We start from the raw sequence: 24,294 nt of genomic DNA on the forward strand, positions 1-24,294 counted from the left end.
AGAGGAGTTGGATCTCCAGTTTATAGACCAGTCCTACACAGCAAATCTGTAATCAAAATCTCAAATTCAAAGAGGACTTGGACACCGAAAATCTGTAGTTTATAGATAATCCTACACCCTCAAACTTCAATTTAGAAGACCAGCATATAGACTAGTCCTACACCCAAATCTGCAATCAAAATCTCAGGTTTAAAGGGGAGTTGGACATCGAAAATCTCTAGATAATAAACCAGTCCTCCACCCCCAAACATCAACTTTAAAGACCAGCTTATAGACCAGTCCTACACCAAAAATGTACAATCAAAATCTGAAGTTTAGAGAGAAGGTATACATCACAAATTTACAGTTTATAGATTAGTCTTACCCTGGCACTACCCCTCCAGGGAAAACAGTTACGGGTCCCTAAAAGAGCCATGGAAGAACAGCCATGTCCCCATATAAAAAGGTTTTATTGTTTGCAGATCTAGATTACTTCAGAAATGTTGATATGATACATATAAAATATGTAAATGTATGGCATTTATGGTTTGCAGAAATGTCCAATATCAGCGTTGCGGCATTTTGGTGACTGGGCTGTCTTCTGTTGTCTGAATACATTCAGACATGTTGTGTCTTTTTATTAGGATGTTGTGAGATTTCGTGGTTGCTGCAAAGGTTCTCACTTGACTCTTCCATGTCTGATCAGGCTGGTATGAAATCAAAAAAACTTAAACGTAACCACAACTAACATATACTTTTGTGAAATGATTAAAACAAACTAGATGCCAGAATGATCTTTATCATCCTTTGCCATATCCTTCTAGCTTTCTCACCTGTTTGTACTTTTCATTCATATTATCACTTCTCTCCACATCTTATTTTTAAGTCCCCTCTTCTTCTCTTTCTTCATGTTCCTCCCCACTGTTGGTTTCACTCCCTCCCTAATAAAACATTATTTTCCATCTCTTTCTCTCTCTCCACCTCCTCCTCCTCCTCTTCTCCTCTCGTCTGTCTCCATTCCTCCTAATTATATTTGCCATGAATATATTTATGACTGCATTATTAGAGACTGTGCAGTGGCGGCGGCGGCTGTGGTTTTAAGCTGCAGGATTGTGATTAAGTGTAATGATTACATAGGCAGCCGTGACAGAAAACACCACTTGTAATTAGACAGGGCAACTGCAGGTTTCTGCAAGTGGAATCTGAGACTTTTTTTAATGCCAGTTCAAATATAATTTACAACCTGATCCACCCAACAAATGAGAGTAAAACTAAAGCAAACTAAGAATATAGAAAGCTGCCAGTGAAACCAGGGGGATTTCCCACAAGACAAGCAAGTGTATTATGAAGCCATTTTTTAATCATCTCATGCAACATTAAAGAAATTAACCCCCTTGACAAACTTATCTTTTAGACTTGGAAGTGTTTTTGTCTAAGTTGGAAAAAGGAGCTCACATTAAGTCTCAATAACTAAGAAAGGATCTTTTACTGGCTGAGAGTCTGCTGTATTGAACGATGCTGATTTTCTCCTCACCAGATATTTTTCAGTGCTGTCAATTATAAAAATGTTGAATACTAAAAAAAGCTCATGATTCACCAAATCTGAGTCTTTGAGGTGTGATAGGAAAGAAAACATTAACTGGGTGACTAACTCAAGTGACTTATCTAATTGCTAAACTTTTTATTCCTTCTAATATCTGGAATTGTGGAAACAACCATGTAAGACCCTTTCAGACCTTAACTATGTAATTTCATACTGCATATTTTTACTATACAGCACGAAACTGTATGTAATTCTGAAGGATAAAGTATTGGATTATGATAATTTTCACCTGAAAATGTAATGCCTCCGGCCACAGCTATCGCCTTCGCACAGGCATTATGTTTTCGGGTCTGTTGTCTGTCACATTCTTGTGAACGCTATATCTCAAGAATGCCTTCAGATGTCGTCAGATGTGTCACAAATGATTACTAGGACTCGAGAATAATCTAATCAGATTTTGGTTGTGAAAGGTCAAAGTCACTGTGACCTTGTGTATGTCTCATTCTTGTAAATGTGGTATCTCAAGAACACCTTGAGGGAGTTTCCTTAAATTTGGCACAACGACTCAACGATGAACTGATTAGATTTTGCTGGTCAAAGGTCACTGACGAAAGGTAACTGGTAGCCTCTTCCTTCTTATTCTTGTGAACATGATATCTCAATCTTAAAGATATATATAAACTAAGCACAAAAAGTAAGGAAATTTGTGTTTGGTAGATTATTTCTTTGTTGTAACAATGCTTCTTTTGGGATGAGCAGCAGAGCTGAGTATTTGGGTTGCGCCCATGAAAAATTTGCTAAATTTTCTCTACTAATGCCAAACAGCTTTTTTTTTGCTGTTGCTATTGACTCTTGTTTTGAGCTACTGGTACCCCCAGGTGCTGGCAATCAGGTGCCTGATTGGCACCTGATAGTCATTACCTGTGAGCATGGGCCCTGCTACAGTAGTCAGTTGGTGTCTGCTTCAAGAATCGGCATGCCACATTTGACTGATCTGGATAGGACCCGTTGATAGGGCAACTTCAAGCTGGTGTTCCGCAAAACCAAGTTGTGGCATTATTTGGAGTGAGCCCTAGTACCATCTGCAAACTGAAGGCCAAGTTCTATATAAGGGGGATGTCAGAGGCAGGCAGCGAAGTGAGCGTCCCAAGAAGACGGCACCCCAAGAAGACCGTGTCCTCATCCTGTCAGCACTTAGGAACTGTAGGCAGTCTTCTACAGATTTGTAGTCAAGGTGTGCAGGACAATATGGCCAACGGCTCTCTCAGGAGGCCTGCTATGACTGCCATCCACCGTTTGCGCTGGTGTCAGCAACACGTGCACTGGAACCTAAACATGTGGAGGAATGTTACATTCAGCGATGAGTCCAGATTCTGCCTATGGCAGTTGGATCGTAGGGTCAAAGTTTGGAGAAGACGGGGGGGGGGACTCATCTGTAAACTTGAGGTTCAAGGAGTATAATTGGTCCAAACACTAGTCCAACAACTGGAGGTTTTGGACGTAAGACCAGTTGATGTAGGACAACCAACGCTCCACTCGGCTTAATCTTGGCAAGGTGTCCATCAATAAGTCCAAACTGGCAAAAAAAAAGATTTCCGCACACTTACATCTAGTAAAAGTAAAACACTGCATGAAAACTGTAATGTATTCATCATAGTTTTTGTCACGTTCCATCATGAAAAACATCAATAAATGTTTTTTTGTCATAGTTTCTATTGACAACAGAGGAGACAAATATGAGATCAAGAGCTAGAAAAAGGAAAAAGGATAAAAGCAAGTGGTGGCAGAAGACAGAAGCTGGAGAGAAAACACAGTAGACACAGAGTATTGAGGTGAGGAGAAGAAAGGATGGGAAGCAGTGAAGGAAAATTTTTGGAAAAAGAAATGACAGAAGAGGAAAAGGAAAGATGAAAGTTGAGACAATAGAGAAGATTTGCAAGTGAGACAAGAAGGGAAGACAAATTAGTGGAGGAAACGAGAAGAAAGGAGGTGAAGGAGGAGCAGAAATAAAAAGAAAGAAGAAAGGGCACAGAAGAGGAGGACAAGGAGGAGACGGGTCACAGATCTGATTGATTGTGCGTGATCATGAAGTGGAGATTTATTCCAATGTGTTCCCTCATCTTCTGCAACCCCCTGACCCAATGCTCATTAGCATAGAAACCACATTCCCCATCTGCTTATTGGACCAGGAGCAACAAGACCAGGATGTAAAGCAGGAAGTGTGTGTGTGTGTGTGTGTGTGTGTGTGTGTGTGTGTGTGTGTGCGCGCGAGCGCACGGGCGCTTTGTGGACTCAAGCACACACCTACGAGGGGGGCAGGCAGGTTACGCATCAACATAATAAGCAGAAGCATTTCCAATCAAAGCAGGTAATTCTTCCTCCTGCTCGCTTGCTCGCTTGCCATACGCCTCTTGCATTTGTGTGTGTGTGTGTGTGTGTGTGTGTGTGTGTGCTCGTGGGTGTGTTTGTTCATTAGTGGCAAGCCATTTGAATGCCCCCACGCACAAATATTTAGAAAAATGTCCAGATTACATCCCGAGCCTCTCCTCCCACTCCTCACCCAGCTGCTGACCTCGGAATATGAGTCTGAAAGCCAAATAACAGCCTGTGGCTGTGGCGCTGCTGCACACAACTAATTATTCCTGCAGATTTGTGTAAAAGTGATAATATAGGAATGTAATCTCTCCCTCCTTGGCTCTTTTTCTTTCTGCAGCGACACATAATGTTTCTCTACTGGGCTCAGTGTGACCAGCAGCATATTAACTAAACCTGCTGATGGAAAACCCAAAATGTACCCATCCAAACGAGCATCAGGAGAGCATGGGTTTAACAAGTGGAGCTATTTTAGCCCTGGTAACCAAGTCATTGTTTTGAAAGTCATGAGTAAGTCTCATGTCTTTGCACTCAAGTCCCAATCCAAGTCTGAAGTCATAACTGATAAGTCCCGAGTCAAGTCCAAAGTCCTAAACTTAAATTTTTGAGTCCTAATCAAGTCATGCTGTGCTTTTCATCAAATGTAATGCCATTTTAACAACAGATTTATAATCTTTTAAAGCTGCAAAAATTATGAATTCTTTTAAATATTTGTATTTATTTGTTAAAACAAGTTTGTTGGAAGTTGTGGCATCTCCGTCTGTCAACCTGCATCTTTTGCATACTGCAGATTGATTTTCGAGGACCAGCACATAGTTTTTGTGTGCAACTGAAGTTATCATTGGTACCATATGTTTCCAACTGGCGCACAGTAACGTAACATTAATTCCTCATGGTTCTCTCCTGTAGCTTTATTGGATGCTGTCGGATTGGCTCAAACAAAGTGCATCTGGGGAGTTAAGTATGACTTGCTGGGAATGAATAGCATTAACGTTAGTTCATTCAAGAAGTGAATTAATTTATGGCACACCTTTTAGACAACAGACTTTTAATCTTTAGTCTTGGGGGAAGGTATTTAGTATTTTCAAGTCAAAAGGCCCAAGTCCAAGTGAAGTCACTAGTCATTGGTGTTAAAGTCATCAAATCTGTGACTTGAGCATAGACTATAAAATAATGGATGTAGTCACCATGACCACCCATTGGTGCGTGGACTCCGGTTTTGAAGCCTTGAGATTAGCATTTTGCCATCGTCATCTTGGTTTTTCGGAGTCAGAAGTGACTATATTTGGGCGAGAGACTGGTGCTATGGAGGTAGCAGTCACTTAAAGCATCCCCGCCCTTAATTATGTGTAACTTTAAGCTTTAATAAAATGTAAACGGGTGAGTTATACAAAAATTCAGCCCCTTACAGTTGTCATTAATGATGAAATAAACTATGAAGACCAAAACAGTTTTTTGAACCAGGCTGTAAACATGTTTATTTCTGCTGTGAAGTTGGACATTTTAAAATGGGGGTCTATGGGGATTGACTGGCTTCTGGAACAGGAACTGCATTCTTTGACACTTCCGTGTTGGCTTCATTTTTCAGCCCTGGAGGTTGCCACTTGGACTTGGATGTGCCATTTTTAGCCACACCAGCTCTTTCTGTAGTTTCACTATTTTTCCTGATGAAATAAATGCTGTTTGAACACAAGGATATTAAATATGTTACTCTCAGATCTGTAAAATAAAATCTTCTGTACTGCTGATTAAGAGTGAAAACATTGTCCTGTAAGTGACCCTGAAACTTGAGAGACTGATGCAGGAATCATAATAATAACCAGAGTATTTAAATTTGAAAGAATATCCTCTTCCTGAATTGACTTAGTTATCTTCAGAATCAAACCCCACATTTCACTCTCTGGCTAAATGCTTGCTGTTGTGCGTTTTTTAAACTACGGATCACGACCCAGAGGTCACAGGCTCTGGAGGGTCGGCACATCAGAAAGGAAACAGGTTTGTCTCAATTAGTCTTCATCCCAGAGAGAGAAACCACTTCCCTCTCATCTGGGTCCCAGACTGAAAATGCCTGAAATCCTCCAAATTACCCATAATCCTTTATTCCACCGAGTGTTTGCCCTTTGCTTTGACCTGCCTTTAAGCGGTTGAATAGTTTTGTTCTGAAATGAGAAATCTGCTGTTTGAAAAACTTCACTCTGTCTGCAGCAGAATGATTGATAGCACAAAGTAAAGATGGAGGCCTCTTAAAGATCCTGAGTGACTTAAACTTATAGACTGAGAGATTATTTTAATAGTGAGAGAATTTCTTGAGTTTTATAGGTTTTTACCTAATAGCCTGCAGACACTGACCTGGAGTCAGTCATGTTTTGATCTGTTTGATGAATTTAGAATTAATGGAACACAAGCAGATTTTACAAAATTAATTTATTTCAATATTAGCTTCAGAAGGTTCCCTGTTTTTCTTTGTTTTACTAGATAATTAATTTAACGTGTATCATGTTCAAAACTACAAGAGATTAGAAATTCAGGATTACAACCAACAAAACTAAATATCAATAAAAGAGCAACTGCATAAAAAACTAAGATGTACTGTGTATTAACCCAGAAAATTATAGATTCACCAAACCATAACAAATTTTTATCCCCTCATCTTCTCTAACCATTTATCAGAGCAAAACAAACCTCTGACTGATGACTCTGGATTTTAAAACACAAGATTACACATGGTCACTATACTCCATGTAAAAAAACAACCCAATCACCAGAATAAATGTTGGCATGTTACATTTCTGCAAACCATGGATACATTACATTTTTACATTTCTTATTATGTAGCGGATTTGCTGAAACTTTACTTTTCAACAACCCTGTGGTTGATATGTGGTTAGTTTTAGGAACAAAAACCTCTTTGTTATGGTTAGGAAAAGATCATGTTTTGCCTTTGAAATTTTCATGGTACCATGATGGCAGGAAACACAGAAAAAACAACCACCATGCCACCATTTTCGTCTGGCAACTGGGCTGCAACAAAAAATGATATCTGCCACTTATTCCACAAAGGTTGAATATCAAGAGCTCAGATCAGTTTCTTAAAAATACAAATAGTAATTTTACAAACAAAAGAAACTCAAACTTCAAATTTGATTATTATTTTGTTTTTTGAGATCTGTCATTAATCGTTTATTCAGTTGTGTATTAGCAAAATGACTCACACTTCAATCAATCAATCATTTGTCACATGCAATTATAGAAGATACAATTAAGTGAAATGTGATCCCATCAGCTCTTTTACCTTGTTCACTATAGTTTAGTCCTTTTTTGTCTTACATTGTTGGCTGTTGCTCTGTAATTGTCCATGTTTCCTGATGGTTCTGGTAATCCATGGTTCTGTATCATATCGAGATTATCTCCCCACCCAGAAGTTATATCATAACTATGGGAATTATCCCTATCCCCATCATCTTGCAGACACGCCACTTTATGTGGCAGGCATGCACCGGGCTATAAAAGCCCACCTTGTGCATGCACCCACTGATTCATTGATTTCCACCTGTCGTAGTCGACATGAGAGCAAAAAGAAAAGAGAGAGGAGTTTAGCGTTCTGTCCACTCGCCTTCATTTAGGTTGGAGACCTGGCCTTCGCGGGTCTCTCTTGAGGATAGGTAAACACTGTTTGTTCTTTTTGACAATAAGGAGTGAAACAGTTGAGAAGGGTGCCATATCCGTGTATTGCAGCTGTCTGTTTACGCACAGTGGAGGCATAGCAGCTCACTCGAGCCTGACTTATTCAGGGGGCAGCATGCTGCGTCCCTCAAGGAGGTTGTTGCTGGCTCAAACCCGACCGGGTCGCGGGGCAGTTTGCGACATTTCTCAGGGGTTTAGTTGCCTGTTCCAACCCGACAGAGTTGGCGGTTGGCGGGTGGCGAGCGGCTTACCTCCACAGTTAGCCACTGTGAGGTGTAGCTGGTTTTACGGTTCGCACCTGTGGAGGCTTTCCATTTCCTCATTAAAACACAGAATCTCTCTCCTGTAGAAGTGTCCCGCTGTCCAGTGTCAAAGAAAATAATCCATACTGTGGTCACACAGCAGCATGATTGCTATAGCTAAAGAGTGCACTTTTCGGTCGCGCTACAGTGATGTCACTCTCCAAAAAACAAAAAAGGAGAGAGAGAAACAATGGCAAGCCAACAGGGCCCTTCTTGTGTGGTTTGTAATGTTAATATGCCAGTAGAGGATGGCCATGACTACTGTCTGTTATGTTTGGGAATTGAGCATGCAGTGCTGCTCGTTATAATCCATCTTCATGCATGAACTGCTTCTGCATGTCTGCTAGGCAAAGGGAAGCCCATTGCCATTCATTTGGCAGACGTCCACCAGCCCCTTCTCAGGGCCTGCAGCTAGCTAAGCACCCTAAGTTTTCAGGTCTGGTAGTGGGGGACAGGGGCCCATCAGGGTGCTCCCCCGCCTCCATTATTACATTTTCAGTAGGGGGTGAGCAGACTGTGTCACATAGGAACTTCCCTGCTCCTGGGCCCTCTGCTGGGTTGGATAGGAGCCCCTTCTCCCCTGGGTTGGAGGAGGAGAAAGACATTCTTGGCCCTTAGCGACCCACATGGTTCCTTGTGCCTCTCCTTTCTGATTTCAGGAAGGTGGTCGATAGTCGGGTTAAAACGCCAACGGCGGAGGCATGCTGGTTGGGGCTCTGTTGTCATATGACTGCGGTTGACAATTGGGGTAGGAGAGGCTGTGGGCCATTGCCCCTCATGGATCAGGCTTTGGTTGCCTTGGTGGCGCTGTCAAAGTTCCTCGTGAGCAAAGCAAACTGCCCGAGTAGAAACTGCAAGGTAATGGATGGGCTGTTGGGAAAAATGCATGGAGCCATGGCAGTCCAGACACAGCTGGCAGACACGGGTGCCATACTGCCCCTATACCAGCGCCATCTGGTTGGCCAGCTAGAGGAGGGGTGTAGGACGGATCTAATAGCCGAACTTCAACGTGTCTCCTTACTTCTTCCAAAGTTCATGAGAGAGCAGGGTGAAGCGGCTTGCAGTGCTATGGCAAGCTTTTGCGTGGCCAGGCGCCATCTCTGGCTATCATCATCCATGCTGCAGCCAGAGGATAGGGCATGTGTGCTCAAACTGCCAGTTCAGCCATCTGCCTTGTTTGGGCCTGATGCATCCATGATGATTCAACAGGGCCAGTTAGCCCATCACTGTGCCTAGGAGGTGTCACGCACCTTGAAGCAAGGTCAGGGCTGGCAGTGGCCTCAGCCGCAGAAGCCCAAGCAACCTCAGCCTGCTTGGGGGCAGGAAGATCTGCGGGGCCAGCTGGATGCAGCATGGCACTGCAAGTCTAAATGCCGCAGAGGACATGGCAGTGGCCAGGGGCCATCCAAGCCCACGCCTCAGTCCTGACGTAACATAACCCCCAGCCTTCACTTGCCCTCAGGCGACATGGGAGGCTCTGGGAGCAGACCCCTGGGTTGTTTCAACAAAGACCCAGGGGTATTGTTTACAATTCTGAAGTGCTTCTCCTCTGACGAGGGTGGCAGCATTTTCCATTATTGTCAGGGTAGGCAACTGGTTTGCAACCGTCGACCTTAAGGACCCCTTTTTTCAAATCCCAATCTGGGAGGGGCACAGGAGGTTTCTCAGGTTTGCCTTCGAGGGAAGAACCTTCGAAATCTGTGTCCTCCCCTTCAGCATCTCACTGGCACCCAGCGCTGGGGCTGCACATCAACGAGAAAAAGCACAGTCTCCAGCCTGCACAGGCCACCCAGTTTCTAGGCATGTGGCTGAATGCCAGGGCTGGGTTGGTGATGCTGTCACAGGAGAGCCAGGTTGATATAAAAGATAAGTAAACATGTGTCAGTTTGACCACAGGAGGGTTAATTTTTTTTATCCATTAGCTATATTGAATTCATTTACATTTTTTCTTGTTTCTTACGGCAGCTGGAGGAAGCAAAGTGCCTGTATGGGAATATTTTGCAGAAATTAGAAAAAGACGTAGCTGTTCAGTACGACAGTCAACAGTTGTCGCTAATAAAGTCAAAGATTGTTCATTTATTACAGTGTTGAATTTTTTTTTTTCGGGGGGATATCGGCCGATTAATCGGGTAGCTTTTTTTTTTTCTGGTGGTTATGGTTAAAGGCATATTATGCAGGATTCTTAAAAAACAATGTACGGACAATGGCGCATTGAAAAGGACGCTACAAAAATCACAGACACAGGGCTGAAAAACACAAATATAGCGAGGCAAAACACAAAATGAACAAAAACTGGGGTTGGCTTTTACTTTCAATTTAGCTGACAATACTGTTGACAAACAGTATCCCACAGTCCTGCATAATATACCTTCAAAAGAAAATGATGTTGACTTCAGGTAGGATTTTTCTCTCAATTTTGTTAGTTTACCATATTTGAAATTAAGTTATAATGCCAAAAAGTTTTTTAAAATGTTTGAGCAGGAAATATGGTATCTTTAACAGGTGGAACAATGCCAGTAAGAGTCAATAAAGTGACTGACGGGAGCCCCTAAAGTTCCGGAAGGTTGCATTAGTGCCCTTGAGCAGCACATTTTATGCCTGCTGGTTGCATTAAGGGAATCACACTCGCTGACACGCTGAGTGGATACAGAGTGCAGGAGAATTTCCCTCTTGGGCAATCAATAAAATATCAAACAATAACTGAGATAATACAAGCATGTGAGTGGGAGGCGAAGGTTGTATATATTTATTGACTGTAATAAGTTGAGTTGAATAATAAGGAGGAGTCCTGTTTCTACATAACTGAGTCAAAGCAGGAACACTGATGGTAGATTATTTGGAGCAGACCTGTTGTTGTGTTTAGCTTCACTCATTTTTATTACAAAATTATTTTTTTTGTTGATTTTTTTGGTACCTTGTGGACATTCTTCCAGCTGTGCTTACATTTGGCAGTGAAACCTGCAGGGCGTCTTCTTGATTTGCTACATGACTTTTTAATCTATATTTTTACTATTGTCTGCAGTTTTACATGAACACAACATAATGTCCATTCCAAATGGTGTAAGCTTGTGTTAAAGCTCCATTACATGATTTTTGGCCACTAGAGGGCACAATATGATATATTATCATTTTATAAAGAGGCTATTGCTAATATTTTAGCTTAACCCTAACTATATAGGCATCCAGCAGACACAGAGCAACATTAGCATTCATTTGGAGTCATGTGTTTGTCCACCTGATGAATGTATTCTCTCTCTTTTAGCTCTGTTTTTGGTCTCCACCAACCTCTGAAGAAAATATCTGTGTCTTTAGCTGCTAAATGCTCCACTATATTTCTGTTTGTCTGCTGGAAACACAGGGACTGAACCAGACAACGGATGGTATGTTAGCATGGGAAGTAAAAGTTAATTTGTTGTGTGTTTTTTGCAGCGGGGGCAGGGAACAAAGCGGGCTGGGCATTTGGTCTCGGCCTGGAGAGACTGGCCATGGTCCTGTACGGCATCCCAGACATCCGGCTGTTCTGGAGTGAGGATGAGCGCTTTCTCAAACAGTTCAGAGTGACGGATATCCAGCAGCCCATCTGCTTCCAGGTACAAACATGCTGCTACTAAAAACATACAATGCATGCACTGTATGAATAGTGTTCTATGTATAAGAGGCTGGATATGTGGTCTGATGGCAAAACATCATCAAAGTAGAGCAGGACAGTCTTAACTCAAGATTCGCTTACATTCCAAAGAATTTAACTGAATCTTATGGTTTTCCTCCTCCTCTAAGGCTTGTGTTTCAACCTTCTTTTCTCAGATTATAAAAATAGTTTATTTAATAATAGACTACGTGAGGTATCCATGTTTTTTTTTATTTACGTGCCACTTATCATTATGCTAGATATACAAAAGCTTTGAACTAATATAAAAATAACAATAACCAAACTTTATTTTTATAGCACTTTTCTTAACAAACTTAGGAGTGCAGTGAAAAGCAGATTAAAACAATATTAAAATTAAAAACAGATATAAAAACACAGTGGGATTACAAAAAAGTTCATTTTTAGATGGTAATAGGAATATACAATTTTTAATTATAGTGACTGCTTAAATTGTGACTTTGATTGGTATTTTGTAACCATGGTAACTTCTGTATGACAAAACCTCAACATTGCACTTGAAACTGATGTTTTTTTTATTAAAGGGAAACTTATTTTTCAGCTTGGACCCTATCTGTCTATCTAATGGAAACAATAACTTGAAATTGGTCCAATATTGACACTCCTGTAGCCAGCAGCGGTGAAAAGAGCCTGTCAGTGGCAAACACTTTTAGTGGACATACATTGATGGTGTGAACATGCCCTGAGTGGTTACACTGCAGCAGATTTAATGTTGTTCAATGCGGGGCCAATGTCAAAAACTGTTTTTCCCATTCGTCAGTTCTACACAAAAACACTGGAAAATAGGGTCCAGGTTGAAAAAGATGCAGTTTGCTTATTTTGCCATCACTATGTTGCATAAATATTTATCATAAACAGTCCAGTGATCAAATGTTTCCTCTCATTATTATCTTCTCTTCTTCCTGTTTATTATTCCGTGTGTTTGGTCGTCCATTAGTTTCTCTGCCTGACTGAGTGTTCAGCTCAACATTTACACTCAATAACCTCTGCCTTTAAGCACTTCCATCTCCCTACATCAACCGCCCACATGCTCACTGTGTGTGTGAGTGTGTGTGTGTGTAACCATTCATCAGTTCATCTGCAGTAGAAATCAGTAATGAGTAATAACTAGTAGAACTAGAAAGGTGATGACTTAGTTGCTCCATTTTTACATCAGATGTCAAACTGATGCAATAGCAGCAGCTAACTATCTCTACTTGTCACAAGTTCAGTTCACTTAACTTCAGGTTTATTTATAAAGCCCAGTATCACAAATCAAAATTTGCCTCAGAGCAGCATACAACATTCCTCTGTCCTTTAACCCTCACAGCAGGTAAAAAACTCCCCCAATTAAAACTCTTTGATGGGGAAAATGTAAGGAAACGCTGGATGAGCAACTGAACAGGGATCCCTCTCCCAGGACGGGCAGACATGCAATATGTATAATAACAATAGTATTATATGATGGTATGATATATGACAGTAGCTGTATGTGACAATAATAAGATGTAAATAACAATAGTAAGGGCATGACTAATAATAATAGCAGTAGTAGTAGTATGCATTAGGCAGGACCATGGCATGAGTACAACCACAACCCACGATCTAGGCGCAACAGTGATCCATCGGAACCTGTGAGACGAGAAAGCACAAAAGCGGAAGAAACCAAGCTAGTTAAATGCATCAGTGTTTCCCACAGGAGTTTTGGAGACTACTGGGTGGTCTAGGGGGGTTCGGGGGCATGCTCCCCCGGGAGAAAATTTTGTATATATTTGATTTAAAGGCATCAATCTGGTGAATTCTGAGAGCCAAGTTATGATGGCAGAATATGCCTATAGATTTCAAAATCTTTGTGCTTTTTATGTGTGAAAAATGTTTGATTTTTACTGATAAAAACACGAGTGGTATGTTATGGTGAAGGGTTACACTTAAAATACAGGGAAGGATTAGTGGTTAAACATTTCAGTAATCAAAAGAAAAATGGCTAACGTACTGATCTGCCTCTGGAGGGCTATTTTATTATTTTAAATCATGTGCAGACAAAATATTCTTTTAAAACTCTCTCACCAACACAGTAACAGATGCGCAAAACAATACAAAATATGCAATATTTTAAAGACAACAAAACGTAAGACTGAAATTAATTACACACAGACACAAATTACTGCTTTCCTCCTTGCCTCCCTCCCTCCCCCTCCCTCCCTCACGAATCAGAGCATTTAATTTTACGCAGCTTCGAAAAGAAGATTTCAACAGCCCTCTGGTAGTTGAATGCCTCTGGGACAGAATTCTCAGTAGGCGCTCCAAACAGTGCGTTACTCTGTTATTTTTGGCCAGGTTTTAAAACGGCGCGCAGCATGCACTATTCCTTCACAAACTGAAGTTCCCATTCACTAAAACATTTCAGCCCTAAACAATAAATGACGTTGACATGACGTTACATGGATTTATTAACAAATGTACTTGTTTTAAGCCAAAGCATGGTGGCTTTTTCTTACCTAACTATGTGCTTTTGTTGCCTGAACATAAGGAAAAAAAATAAAAACCAAATTTTTACCTAGATTGACTGTTTATTTTGAGAAGAGACTGTATGCATTTCACAAGCTTAAACTGTACAATTCCTGTGAAAAAGTTTATTTTTGAAAAGACACAATGCTGAGCGTAAATTAACACGCCATCAGTGAGCGTCCAAAACTGACGCTAGAGGCATACATGACTTTTTGTTGTGTCTGGCCGTGTTGGTATTTGATGAGTTCAAAGTGTTGACTTATACCTATCTACCTCCTTCCTTCCTTTCTTCCTTCCATGGGGGCAGTTGTTACTCTGATGTAGACTACCCCAAATTGCTCCATTAGTATGTGAGAGTGTGTTAATGGTTACTGAGTAGCAGCTGGCACCATGTATGGTAGCCTCGGCCACCAGTGTGTGACTGTGGATGGGACATGTAGTGTAAAAAGCACTCTGAGTGGTCAGCAGACTATAAAAGCACTGTACAAGTGCAGTCCATTTACCATTTTCCTTCCTTCCTTCCTTCCCTCTTATTTCAGTGGTTAGAAGTTAAGTTAACAATAAAAGTGTAAAAATGAATATCTTCTGCACCTACAAACCTATTTACTCATTAATCAAATATATGATATCCACCTTTCTAACCAACCAACAAACCAACCAACCAACCAACCAATTTTCCATCAATCTACCAACACACCTGCCTATCTAACCTTACAGCCTATCTACCTACCACCTGCCTACCTTAACTAACCAACCAACCAACCAACCAACCACCTACTGATCCAACCACCTGCCTACTGTCTTACTTAACCCACCAACTACCTATACCAGTCAAACCACCTTTCTGCCTTTCTCCTTAACCAGCCAATAAAACCCACTCACCTACCTGCCGGGTAATGTGAGCACAGGGTTTTGACAAAGAGAGACAATATCTCTGGTTCTGCGATTTTGGTCCTTTTTGTCTTGAACTGTTTAGCATGAGTCTGATGATGTTTTAAGAGTTCAGTGTGCTTTTAGTGAAGCTTCATCAGCTGTGATTGAAACTTAAATTATGTTTAAAAAAGTGAGTTAGTTTAGAAAATGCATTGTATTTAACCTCCTCATTCTATTTGTGTTTCATCCTTTTGCCCTTGCCACTGTAGTCCTTCATATCCAACAGTACGTGTGTGTGTGTGTGTGTGTGTGTGTGTGTGTTCTAGCCTCTTAACCTTATGTATAAAACATTTTGACAGTGGGGGCTCACATCAGCAGGTACCAGTCACTTCCCCTGACCCACCACCATCATAGCACACACACACTAACACACACAGTGGGGTATGTGCGGGTTCACACAGCGGTTACTCCGTCCCCACTAAAGGTGTTTTTTGTCGACTCTCGTCTTCATTAAAGAAGAACATTTCAAGTGACTGTTGGAGGGCAGATAGGAGAAGAAGAGAGGGGAGGTAGGAAGGGGAAATGAAGGAGGTGGAGAGGAGGAAGAAGAAAGAATAGAGACTAAAAATGGACTGAGAGAGAGAGAGGAATAAATGAGAGGAGAAACACAGGTAGGACAGAACAGGTAAAATGGAAACAAACAAAAACTGGGGATGAGGGATGTAAAAATAAAAGATTTATAGAGTTACAACAAAAACAAAAAGGGAGTAGAAGACAAAAAACATGTTTGAAAGAAACAATAAAAGCACAAATATATAAAGTATAAAAAGGAGGGAAACAAATGAAGTTAAATGAGAGAAAAAAGAAAAATGGTGTGAGTGAGTGAAGAAAAGAAGTGGGGACGAGAGAAGGCAGATGAAATAAAGAAAGTAGGTAGGGAAAAAGGAAGGAAAGTAGGTAACACAGTAAGAAAGAAGGAAGAAAAAAGGAGAAAAGAAGATCTGGAGAAACAATGAGGAAAGGAACGAATGAAGGAAATGAAGTGAGGAAACAAGGAAAAAAGAGTGAAAAAAGAAGCAGGGAGGACAGAACGAGGGATGGAAATAAAGAAAGTAGGTAGGAAAAAAAGGAAGGAAGGACAGGGAGGAAATAAGGAGAGAAGGAAGGAAAGGAATAAGACAGAGAATAAGATAAGATATACTTTATTGATCCTCAGAGGGGAAATTCAAGTATCACAGCAGCACAAGACAAAAACACATTAAATAGAATAAGATAAAAGAGAAAAAAAATTATAAATAAGGATCAATAAATAAAAGATAAAATAAAAATAAAATTGCTATATCAAGGTGAATAAAGTCACTAAAAATGGCAGACAAAGTGTTGAATAAAATAAAGTGTCAATTGGCAGATTAAGTATCATAAAGTGTTATGTTGATCAGATGCAAAATAAGTCAGTTCAGAGCTGGATGTAGCTTAAGCCAAACTGCTGTTGTACAGTCTGATGGCAGTGGCCAGAAAGGAGCATCTGAATCATTCGGTCCTGCACCTGGGTGCGATGATCTGCTGGCAGAATGAGCTGCCCATTAGCCACAGCTCGTCGTGCAGGGGGTTAGAAGGATTGCACAGTTTTTGTCCTTCACCCTCCTCTCAGCCACTGTCTCCAGACTGTCAAGGTCCAGTCCCACCACAGAGCGGGCTTTCCTCACAAGCTTGTTGAGCCTGTTGGTCTCACCAGTCTTAACTCCACCCCACCAGCACACTACAGCAAAGAAGAGTGCACTGGCAACCATAGACTGGTAGAAGGTCTTGAGGAGCCCACTACAGACGCCAAACAATCGGAGTCTCCTCAGGAAGAACATCCTGCTCTGTCCTGTGATATGAGTCCAGTCCAGTTTATTGTTGATGTGGACCCCAAGGTACTTTTATGAGTCCATCATCTCCACCTCCTCGCCCTGGATGGTGACTGGGGCAGGTTGCCTCCGGTTCCTCCTGTAGTCCACCACCTCCTTAGTCTTGCTGATGTTGAGTTTAAGGTGGTTTCGGTTGCTCCACGCAACAAAGCTCTCAATCAGTCCTCTGCACTCCTCCACGTTATCATTGCTGATACATCCAACTATGGAAGAGTCATCAGAAAATGTTTGGAGGTGGCAGGAACCAGAATTGAACTGGAAATCAGAGGTGTAGAGGATGAAGAAGAATGGTGCCAGAATAGTTCATTGGAGCACCCTGGTGTTACTTGACACCACCTCAGATACGCAGCCATCCACCCTGATGTACTGCGGCCGGCCCGTGAGGTAATCCAAAATCCAGGCAGTGATGTCTGGGTGAAGTTGCATATCCAGCAGCTTGTCTCTCAAGAGGCTGGGTTGAATGCTGGTGAGGGCACTTGGGAAGTCAAAGAAAATGATTCTCACAGTGCTTCCAGCACTCTCCAAGTGAGACAGAGCCTTATGAGTGAGGAAAATGATGGCATCCTCCACACCAATGCGCTGCTGGTAAGCAAACTGCAGGGGGTCCAGGAAAGCAGAGAGCAGTGGCCTCAGGTGCTGGAGAACGAGCCTCTCAAATGTCTTCATGACGTGACGTTAGCGCCACCGGCCTGTAGTCATTGAGATGGTGGAAGGTTGGAAAGATGGGAGATTAAAAAAAAAAGGTAAACAAAGGAGGAATTGAGAAGAGAAAGTATTAAGGAAAGAAAGTAGGAAACAAGGGAAGAAAAGGGAGATGAGAGAGAACTGAATGAAAAAAGAAGGTGGGTAACATGGAGAGAAGGAAGGAAAAAAGTTATTAGGTAGGAAACAAAGAAAGAATGGAGAGAGAAGAGGGTAGGCATGAATGAAAGAAGATAGGAAAAAGGGTTGAAAAAGACAGAATTATGGGAGCAAACAAGGGGTGAAAAAAGGAAGGATGGAAAAGGGAAGGAAAGAAAGTAGAAACAAAATAAGAAAGAGGAGAGGAGACAGGGAGAGAAGAAAGAAAGGAATCAAAGTATGTAGGAAACAACAAGACTAAGGGGGAAACGAGGGGAGACAGAATGAAGGGAGGGAGGAGAGAGGGAAGGATGGAAATAAAAGTAAAAAGGAAACAAGGAAAGAAAGAAGGAGGTAACAAGTGAAGAGGAAAGGGAAGAAAAAAGGATGCTGAAAGGAAGAGAAGAATAAGTTGAATGGAGAGAATTATTTATATTATTTAAAATATAAAGACAGAGAAGGAAAAAGGAAAACGGAGAAGCAGAAGCAGAGAAAGGTCATATCTGATAAATAAATGTGATTATAATAATCTAAGAGACAAAGGTGTGATGTATGTCAGCTGAGGACAGACCCTGTCGTCCTGCTACTGTCCACTTCACAGTCCTCTTAGTTTTATTGATGAACTCAGTTCCTCCAGAGGGACCAGGGGAGCACGGCTCATCTCCTGCCCAGGGTCAGTGCACCTCTCATGGGCCGGGACTCTCCACCTCTCTGTCTAAACCCTCCACAGATTCACAGGTAATGAACTGAGACTGCTGGGAAACAGGCGCAGAGTGTGTGTGTGTGTGTGTGTGTGTGTGTGTGTGTGTGTGTGTGCTTGTGCGCATGTTTGTAAACACACACACACACACACCAGGGAGCTGTCCAATACCATTAAACTGTGATGGTGTTGAATCAGCTCCCCAAGAAACATTCAGTCTATCTACACTGTATAGCCAAAAGTATGTAGTATGTATGTGTACCCTGTCCACCCACCTATCTAACATTCTTCTCTCAATTATACTTTTATTAGTTTTTATTAGTTAAAAACTAATAAAAGTATAAAATAGTGTCTTTTACCTACCCTGTATCTACCTGTACAAACCAGTCTCACTCCTAACTGGTAAAATACTGACGTTTGATCAGTGGCCCTCAGCAACAGATCCAGACACACAGAAGCACCCTTTAGTGGCAGTATGAGACACACTGGGTGGTGGTGGTAGTGACTCTCAGAGCAACTACCGTACAATAAAGAGCAGCGGACTTTCACCTGGAGCCTGCTGTTCGTTTCCCTTGTGAAATCAGAAGTCAGTTGAGTTATTTTAATAAACAACATTGTGTTCTAGTATGTGTATCATGCTACGCTAGTGACATATGTCACATGACCGTTACATGACGTTATTTATTTTAAGCCGAAGCATGATGTTTTTTGTTTTTTTTTACTAAACCATGTGCTTTAGTTGCCTAAAAACAGGGAAGTAAACCTAAAAACAAAATGTTTTGTTCTGTGTTGATAGTTTATTTTGAGAAGAGACTGTATGCATTTAGCAATCAGTGAGCATCCAAAACTGATGCTAAAGGCATACAGGAGTGAGAAGTGACAATATGTTGACATACCCATTTACCACCTTCTTTCCTTCCTTCCCTTCTTTTTTCAGTAGTTAGAGGGTAAGTTAAAATGATAATACAAGTGTAAAAATAAATATCTTTGGTACCTACATACCTATTTACTCATTAATCAAATATATAATATCAACCTGATTAACCAACCAACCAACCACTTTTCCATCAATCTACAGACACACTTGCCTATCTAACCTTACAGCCTAACTACATACCTACCACCTGCCTACCTTGCTAACCAACCAACAAACCAACCACCTACTGATCCAACCACCTGCCTACTGTCTTACTTAACCAACCACAAATACCAATCAACCACCTACCTACCTTTCTACTTAACCAACCAATAAAGCCAACCCACCCACCTACCTGCCTGCCTACTAACCAACCACGTAGTGATCCAACCACTTACCTACTGTCCCACTAAACCAACCAACCACCCACCTATACCAATTGAACCACCTACCTACCTTTCCACTAAACCAAACAATAAAACCAAAACACCTACCAACCTACCTACCTACCTACCCTTACCAAACCAATAGCTACCAATATATACCTACTTACCATCCATCCTTCCTCTCCCACAGTCCATGTCTTTTGTTTGATGGCTGAATAAATAAAAGCATTGTGTTGACTGAAACGTCTCTACAGACAGCATTAAAATGGAGAGACATTTCTTGAAAGGAATGGTCGAGAACATGAAAAGCATGAGAACTTATGTGGATATAAACCCTCTGTGTGTGTGTGTGTGTTTATTAAAAGTTATTTCCAGGATAATAAACAAGTCAGAGATGATAGAAATCTCTCTCTGTCTGTCGCTGCATAAAACATCAGATTTATTCTGTCAACCTGATTAACTTTTAATGTGTTATTGTCTTTGTGTTTTACTCCTTGCTGCACTTTCCCCCTTTCCCCTCCTCGTCTTGATCTTTCTTCTTATTTTTTCTTTGTGCTTTTTTTTTCATATTTCCTCTGTCTATCTGTAGAATTGTTCCATTTTCCCTCCCTTTCTATTTCGCATATCTGCACTCTCTGTCTTACTTTTTAATCTCCCTTCTATGCATCTCTGCTGCTGATTTGTTGATCGGTCGATTGGTTTCAATATGTGTTATTCTACTGTTAAAAAAAAAAGTACACATAGGACTCATAGGTATTTCCAAAACAGCTGAGCCGAAGTAACCTCCAGAGCCCTAAATCAGTCTGTAACATGTCTAATAAAGGGAAATTATAACGTTTTCCTTGGTCTAAAATATTCAGATTTATCATTTATCGTCTTTGTTTTTTTTTTTAAATCCTACATTTATGCGACAGTAGAATAAAAATGTTTATGTCATTGTTTTTGAATGTTTTAAACAGCTAATAAAACTTCAAATTCAAACTTCTGAGGATGAAATATCTGTGTAAATCTGTGGGACTGCACATTAAATAAAATAAAGTTACTTGTAAGGTACTCAAACACTTGAGTTTTGAGCGACAAATACAGAAGACATGACCTTTGTATCCTCAATGGTAGCTAAAACCCAGCACAGAATACAGACAATACACAACTGAGAACACGACTAAACAAAGCAACAGAGCAGCATTCAGTTCAATTTGGGCATTTAAAAAAAAAAAAACATAAGTATGAAAACAAGAAAATAAATATTTAAACAAAAAATACATGTATGAAAACAAAAATAGTATGACAAATAAAATAATTAATACTAAAGAAAACAAAACAAAAAATAAAAAATGATATAAAACAATGTATGAAAACAAAAATAAAAGAATTAAATACAATAAATAAAAGTATGAAAACAAAAAAAGGCGTTATAATTGCCTCTTTTAGGATCTCTAAATTCAATTCAAGTCTCCTTTTTTATGATACAAAGATGGAAAGTCACAAGAAGTAAATATTTCCACTTTCACCTTTGTACTTTGACTATTCAAGCAACTGTTTTCTGTGCCTAGCTGTTGAGATCTTTTACTCATGTGAAAGCAGTTGTACCACAGTATACTTTATCGAAATGCACTTAAAGTATCTATCTATGCATATATAAATATCTATCTATCTATCTATCTATAGATATATATATATATATATATATATATATACATATATATATATATATATATATATATATGTATGTATATATAATTGGAATGTTATTCTTGATGCATTTATGTAAGCTGCATTAGGGGTAGGGTTACTTTTAACTATTTAATATACTGTAGTAGTGTAATTTTTAAGAATGCATTCGACTTTTAAACTGATGATATGTTTAACAGGTAAAATCTTGACCTGAAAATAACTTAAGCTGTTAAATGAATGTAGTGCAGTAAAAAGTACAGTATTAACTCAGAAAATGGAAAACAGAAATACTCAGGTAAAATACAAATACCCCAGAGTTGTACTTGCACAGTACTTGAGTAAATGTACTTAGTCCACAACTGACACCTAGATCAGCTTTTAAAGCTAACCAATGTTAATTATTGTCCTTGTGTGTGTTTGTCTTCTCAGCCCCTCAGTAAGTATCCTCCCCTCTACAATGACATCTCCTTCTGGCTGCCGGACAGCAGAGAGAGGGAGGACGGGGAAGAGACCTTCACAGAGAATGACTTCTACGATCTGGTGCGCTCCATCGGAGGAGACCTAGTGGAGAAAGTGTCACTGGTGGACCAGTTCACACACCCAAAGTAGGAAAACACACAGACACACACACACACGCACACATACACATTTGTGTTTTGAGCAGTGCATTGACTCAGCTTTACCATAATCACTCCATGCTCTGAGTCACAACTGTTAAATTGAATGGTTTACGTCACAAAGAAAGAAGTATGTCCCCATAATGCAACCGTGTGAACAGATTTTTGTCTAAGCGGTAACCTCTGAGGTTGAAAAATGAAACAGTGAAGTGCTAAAAACTGCAGTTCTTCTAATGTCCACTTGAGGCTGGCTACAAGAGTGAGTCAATCCCTATAGACACCCATGTTAAAATGCCCAAATTTACAGCAGAAATAAACAAGTTTACAGCCTGATACGAAAAACAGTTTTGGTCTCTAAAACTGATTTCAACATCCATGACAACTGTACAGGGGCTGAATTTTTATGTAACTCACCTTTTGACATTTCATTAAGGCTTAAAATTACGCATAATTAATGGTGTGGCTGCTCTGAGTGACAGGTTGGTGTTTTCAAGTCACTACCATGGCGACATTTGTTTGGTAATATGACAATGGCATATATATATATATATATATATATATATATATATATATATATATATATATATATATACTATTTCAGTGTGTTTTCAGTTCATGAAAATTAATTGGAGGAGTTTGGTCACCTAAAAAAATCATGTTAAGTGTTTGATTGGACTAAAGGACCCTCTAAGGAGTTTGATGTTTTTCCAGTACATTTTGTTTTAATGCTTTTAAGCCTGTTTTTCGCTAGCAAAAATCTGTATTAGGATGATCACAGATAACAATAGACTGTAAATACACAATGCTAATCAAGCTAGCACATAGATATATAAGTAGAACCTAGATAGTGGACCTCAAGATGGCACCTATGTATTCCAGTGGAGTTGCTTGCCGCATGCATACACCAAAAATGAATCCCTGCTTGGCTCATGAGCCTCACATTGTGATGACATCACAGATTTTTAAATCGCTTTTCTCAGCTTGAGGAAAGTTTTACAAATATAAACTTAATATGGAGCGAAATTTAATAAAGATTCTAATTGACCTTGTTTGCAGTTTGAGGGATCCTATCAGTAGTTTTACAGACTTATAATGGTGGTCAATGGGGAAAATGCTTTTTGGGCTACGGGGGATTATTTCACTAGATACCGCAAGTGGCCACTGGGAAAAATTGGAAGCAATGCTGAGCAGTGTTCCTGGGGGCCTGACTTAGCAGCTAGCCTAAGGGTTATTTCCTCTCTTGTCAAAATATATTCACTTTTGGCTAAAAAAAATCCACGATGTTGACGTCCAAATGCCAAAATCAAGGCTCCAAATCAAGAGTCCACAAACCAGTGGGTGACATCTCAGTGGCTACATTCATTATTTTAAACAGTCTATGTTCACGTTTCCACAATGTCATTAACACAGTAATATACTCATAGACATAGTCATTAATGTTTATACAGTATTACATGCAAAGGGACAAGGGAACATTAGGCAGGAGGACAGAAAGGTAAAAGGAAATGGGAAAGGATGGTAATGCTTTGATATGGCAGACAGCGTTTGTGTCGTAGGATGATTATAAAAGCAGTTTAAAATCATGAAGGCAGGAGGGAGTAATAAAAGAGAGAGTAAAGAATGGAAGAAAGTAAAGACTGAAAACAAAACAATAATGGTAAATGAAAATAAGGAAACAAAAAACAGAGGAGAGAAAGAGGAAAAGTGAAATATACAAAGTAGAGAGAACAGAGGGGTAAAGGTCACTCTGTCTGTTCTGCTGCTGATGGCAGACGACTGATGGCGATGTCATCAGTATTAATTAACAAACACACACACACACACTCTTTGTTCACCGAAAAGTGCCTGTTTACTCTAAATGGCAATGAGACACAATAAGACTCTCTCTCACACACACACACACACACACACACACACACACACACTAATGCAAGGTCGGAGAAGTGTGTGTGTGTGTGTGTGTGTGTGTGTGTGTGTCTGTGTGTGTGTCACGGTAATGTGAAAAAGGACTTCTCAGCCATAAGGTACCAACCTCCCACTGCTGCCCTTTATACCCCCCCCCCCCCCCCCCCCACACACACACACACACACACACGTACTTCTTTAAAAATGAGATGTCAACACCGGGCTCAGAGGTGTACTCCAAGGACAGCTGTGTGTGTGTGTGTGTGTGTGTGTGTGTGTGTGTGTGTGGTGAGGGCCCTGCAGTGCGTAAAAATGTCCGACACTATTCATCTTTCAGCATTTTAATGTCTTTTAAATAGCAACCTTTTTCCCCCACCGAGCTCTCTCTCACACACACACACACGGGTCGAACAATACATTAATATACAGTGACTTTTG

General features: G+C 40.4%; 1 protein-coding gene across 2 annotated transcripts in view; it reads left to right on the forward strand.

Annotated features, from left to right (window-relative positions):
- The window catches only part of fars2 (phenylalanyl-tRNA synthetase 2, mitochondrial), a 274,923-nt gene that overhangs the window by 176,119 nt on the left and 74,510 nt on the right, over positions 1–24,294 (forward strand). For both annotated transcript variants that reach the window (XM_078162944.1, XM_078162943.1), the window contains exons 9-10: positions 11,311–11,471; positions 21,764–21,939. In XM_078162944.1, the coding sequence (XP_078019070.1) occupies positions 11,311–11,471; positions 21,764–21,939 (337 nt within the window). The remainder of the gene's footprint in view (positions 1–11,310; positions 11,472–21,763; positions 21,940–24,294) is intronic.

Source organism: Epinephelus lanceolatus, chromosome 20, assembly GCF_041903045.1.
Source record: "Epinephelus lanceolatus isolate andai-2023 chromosome 20, ASM4190304v1, whole genome shotgun sequence".
In the NCBI taxonomy this organism is placed as follows: Eukaryota; Metazoa; Chordata; class Actinopteri; order Perciformes; family Serranidae; genus Epinephelus; species Epinephelus lanceolatus.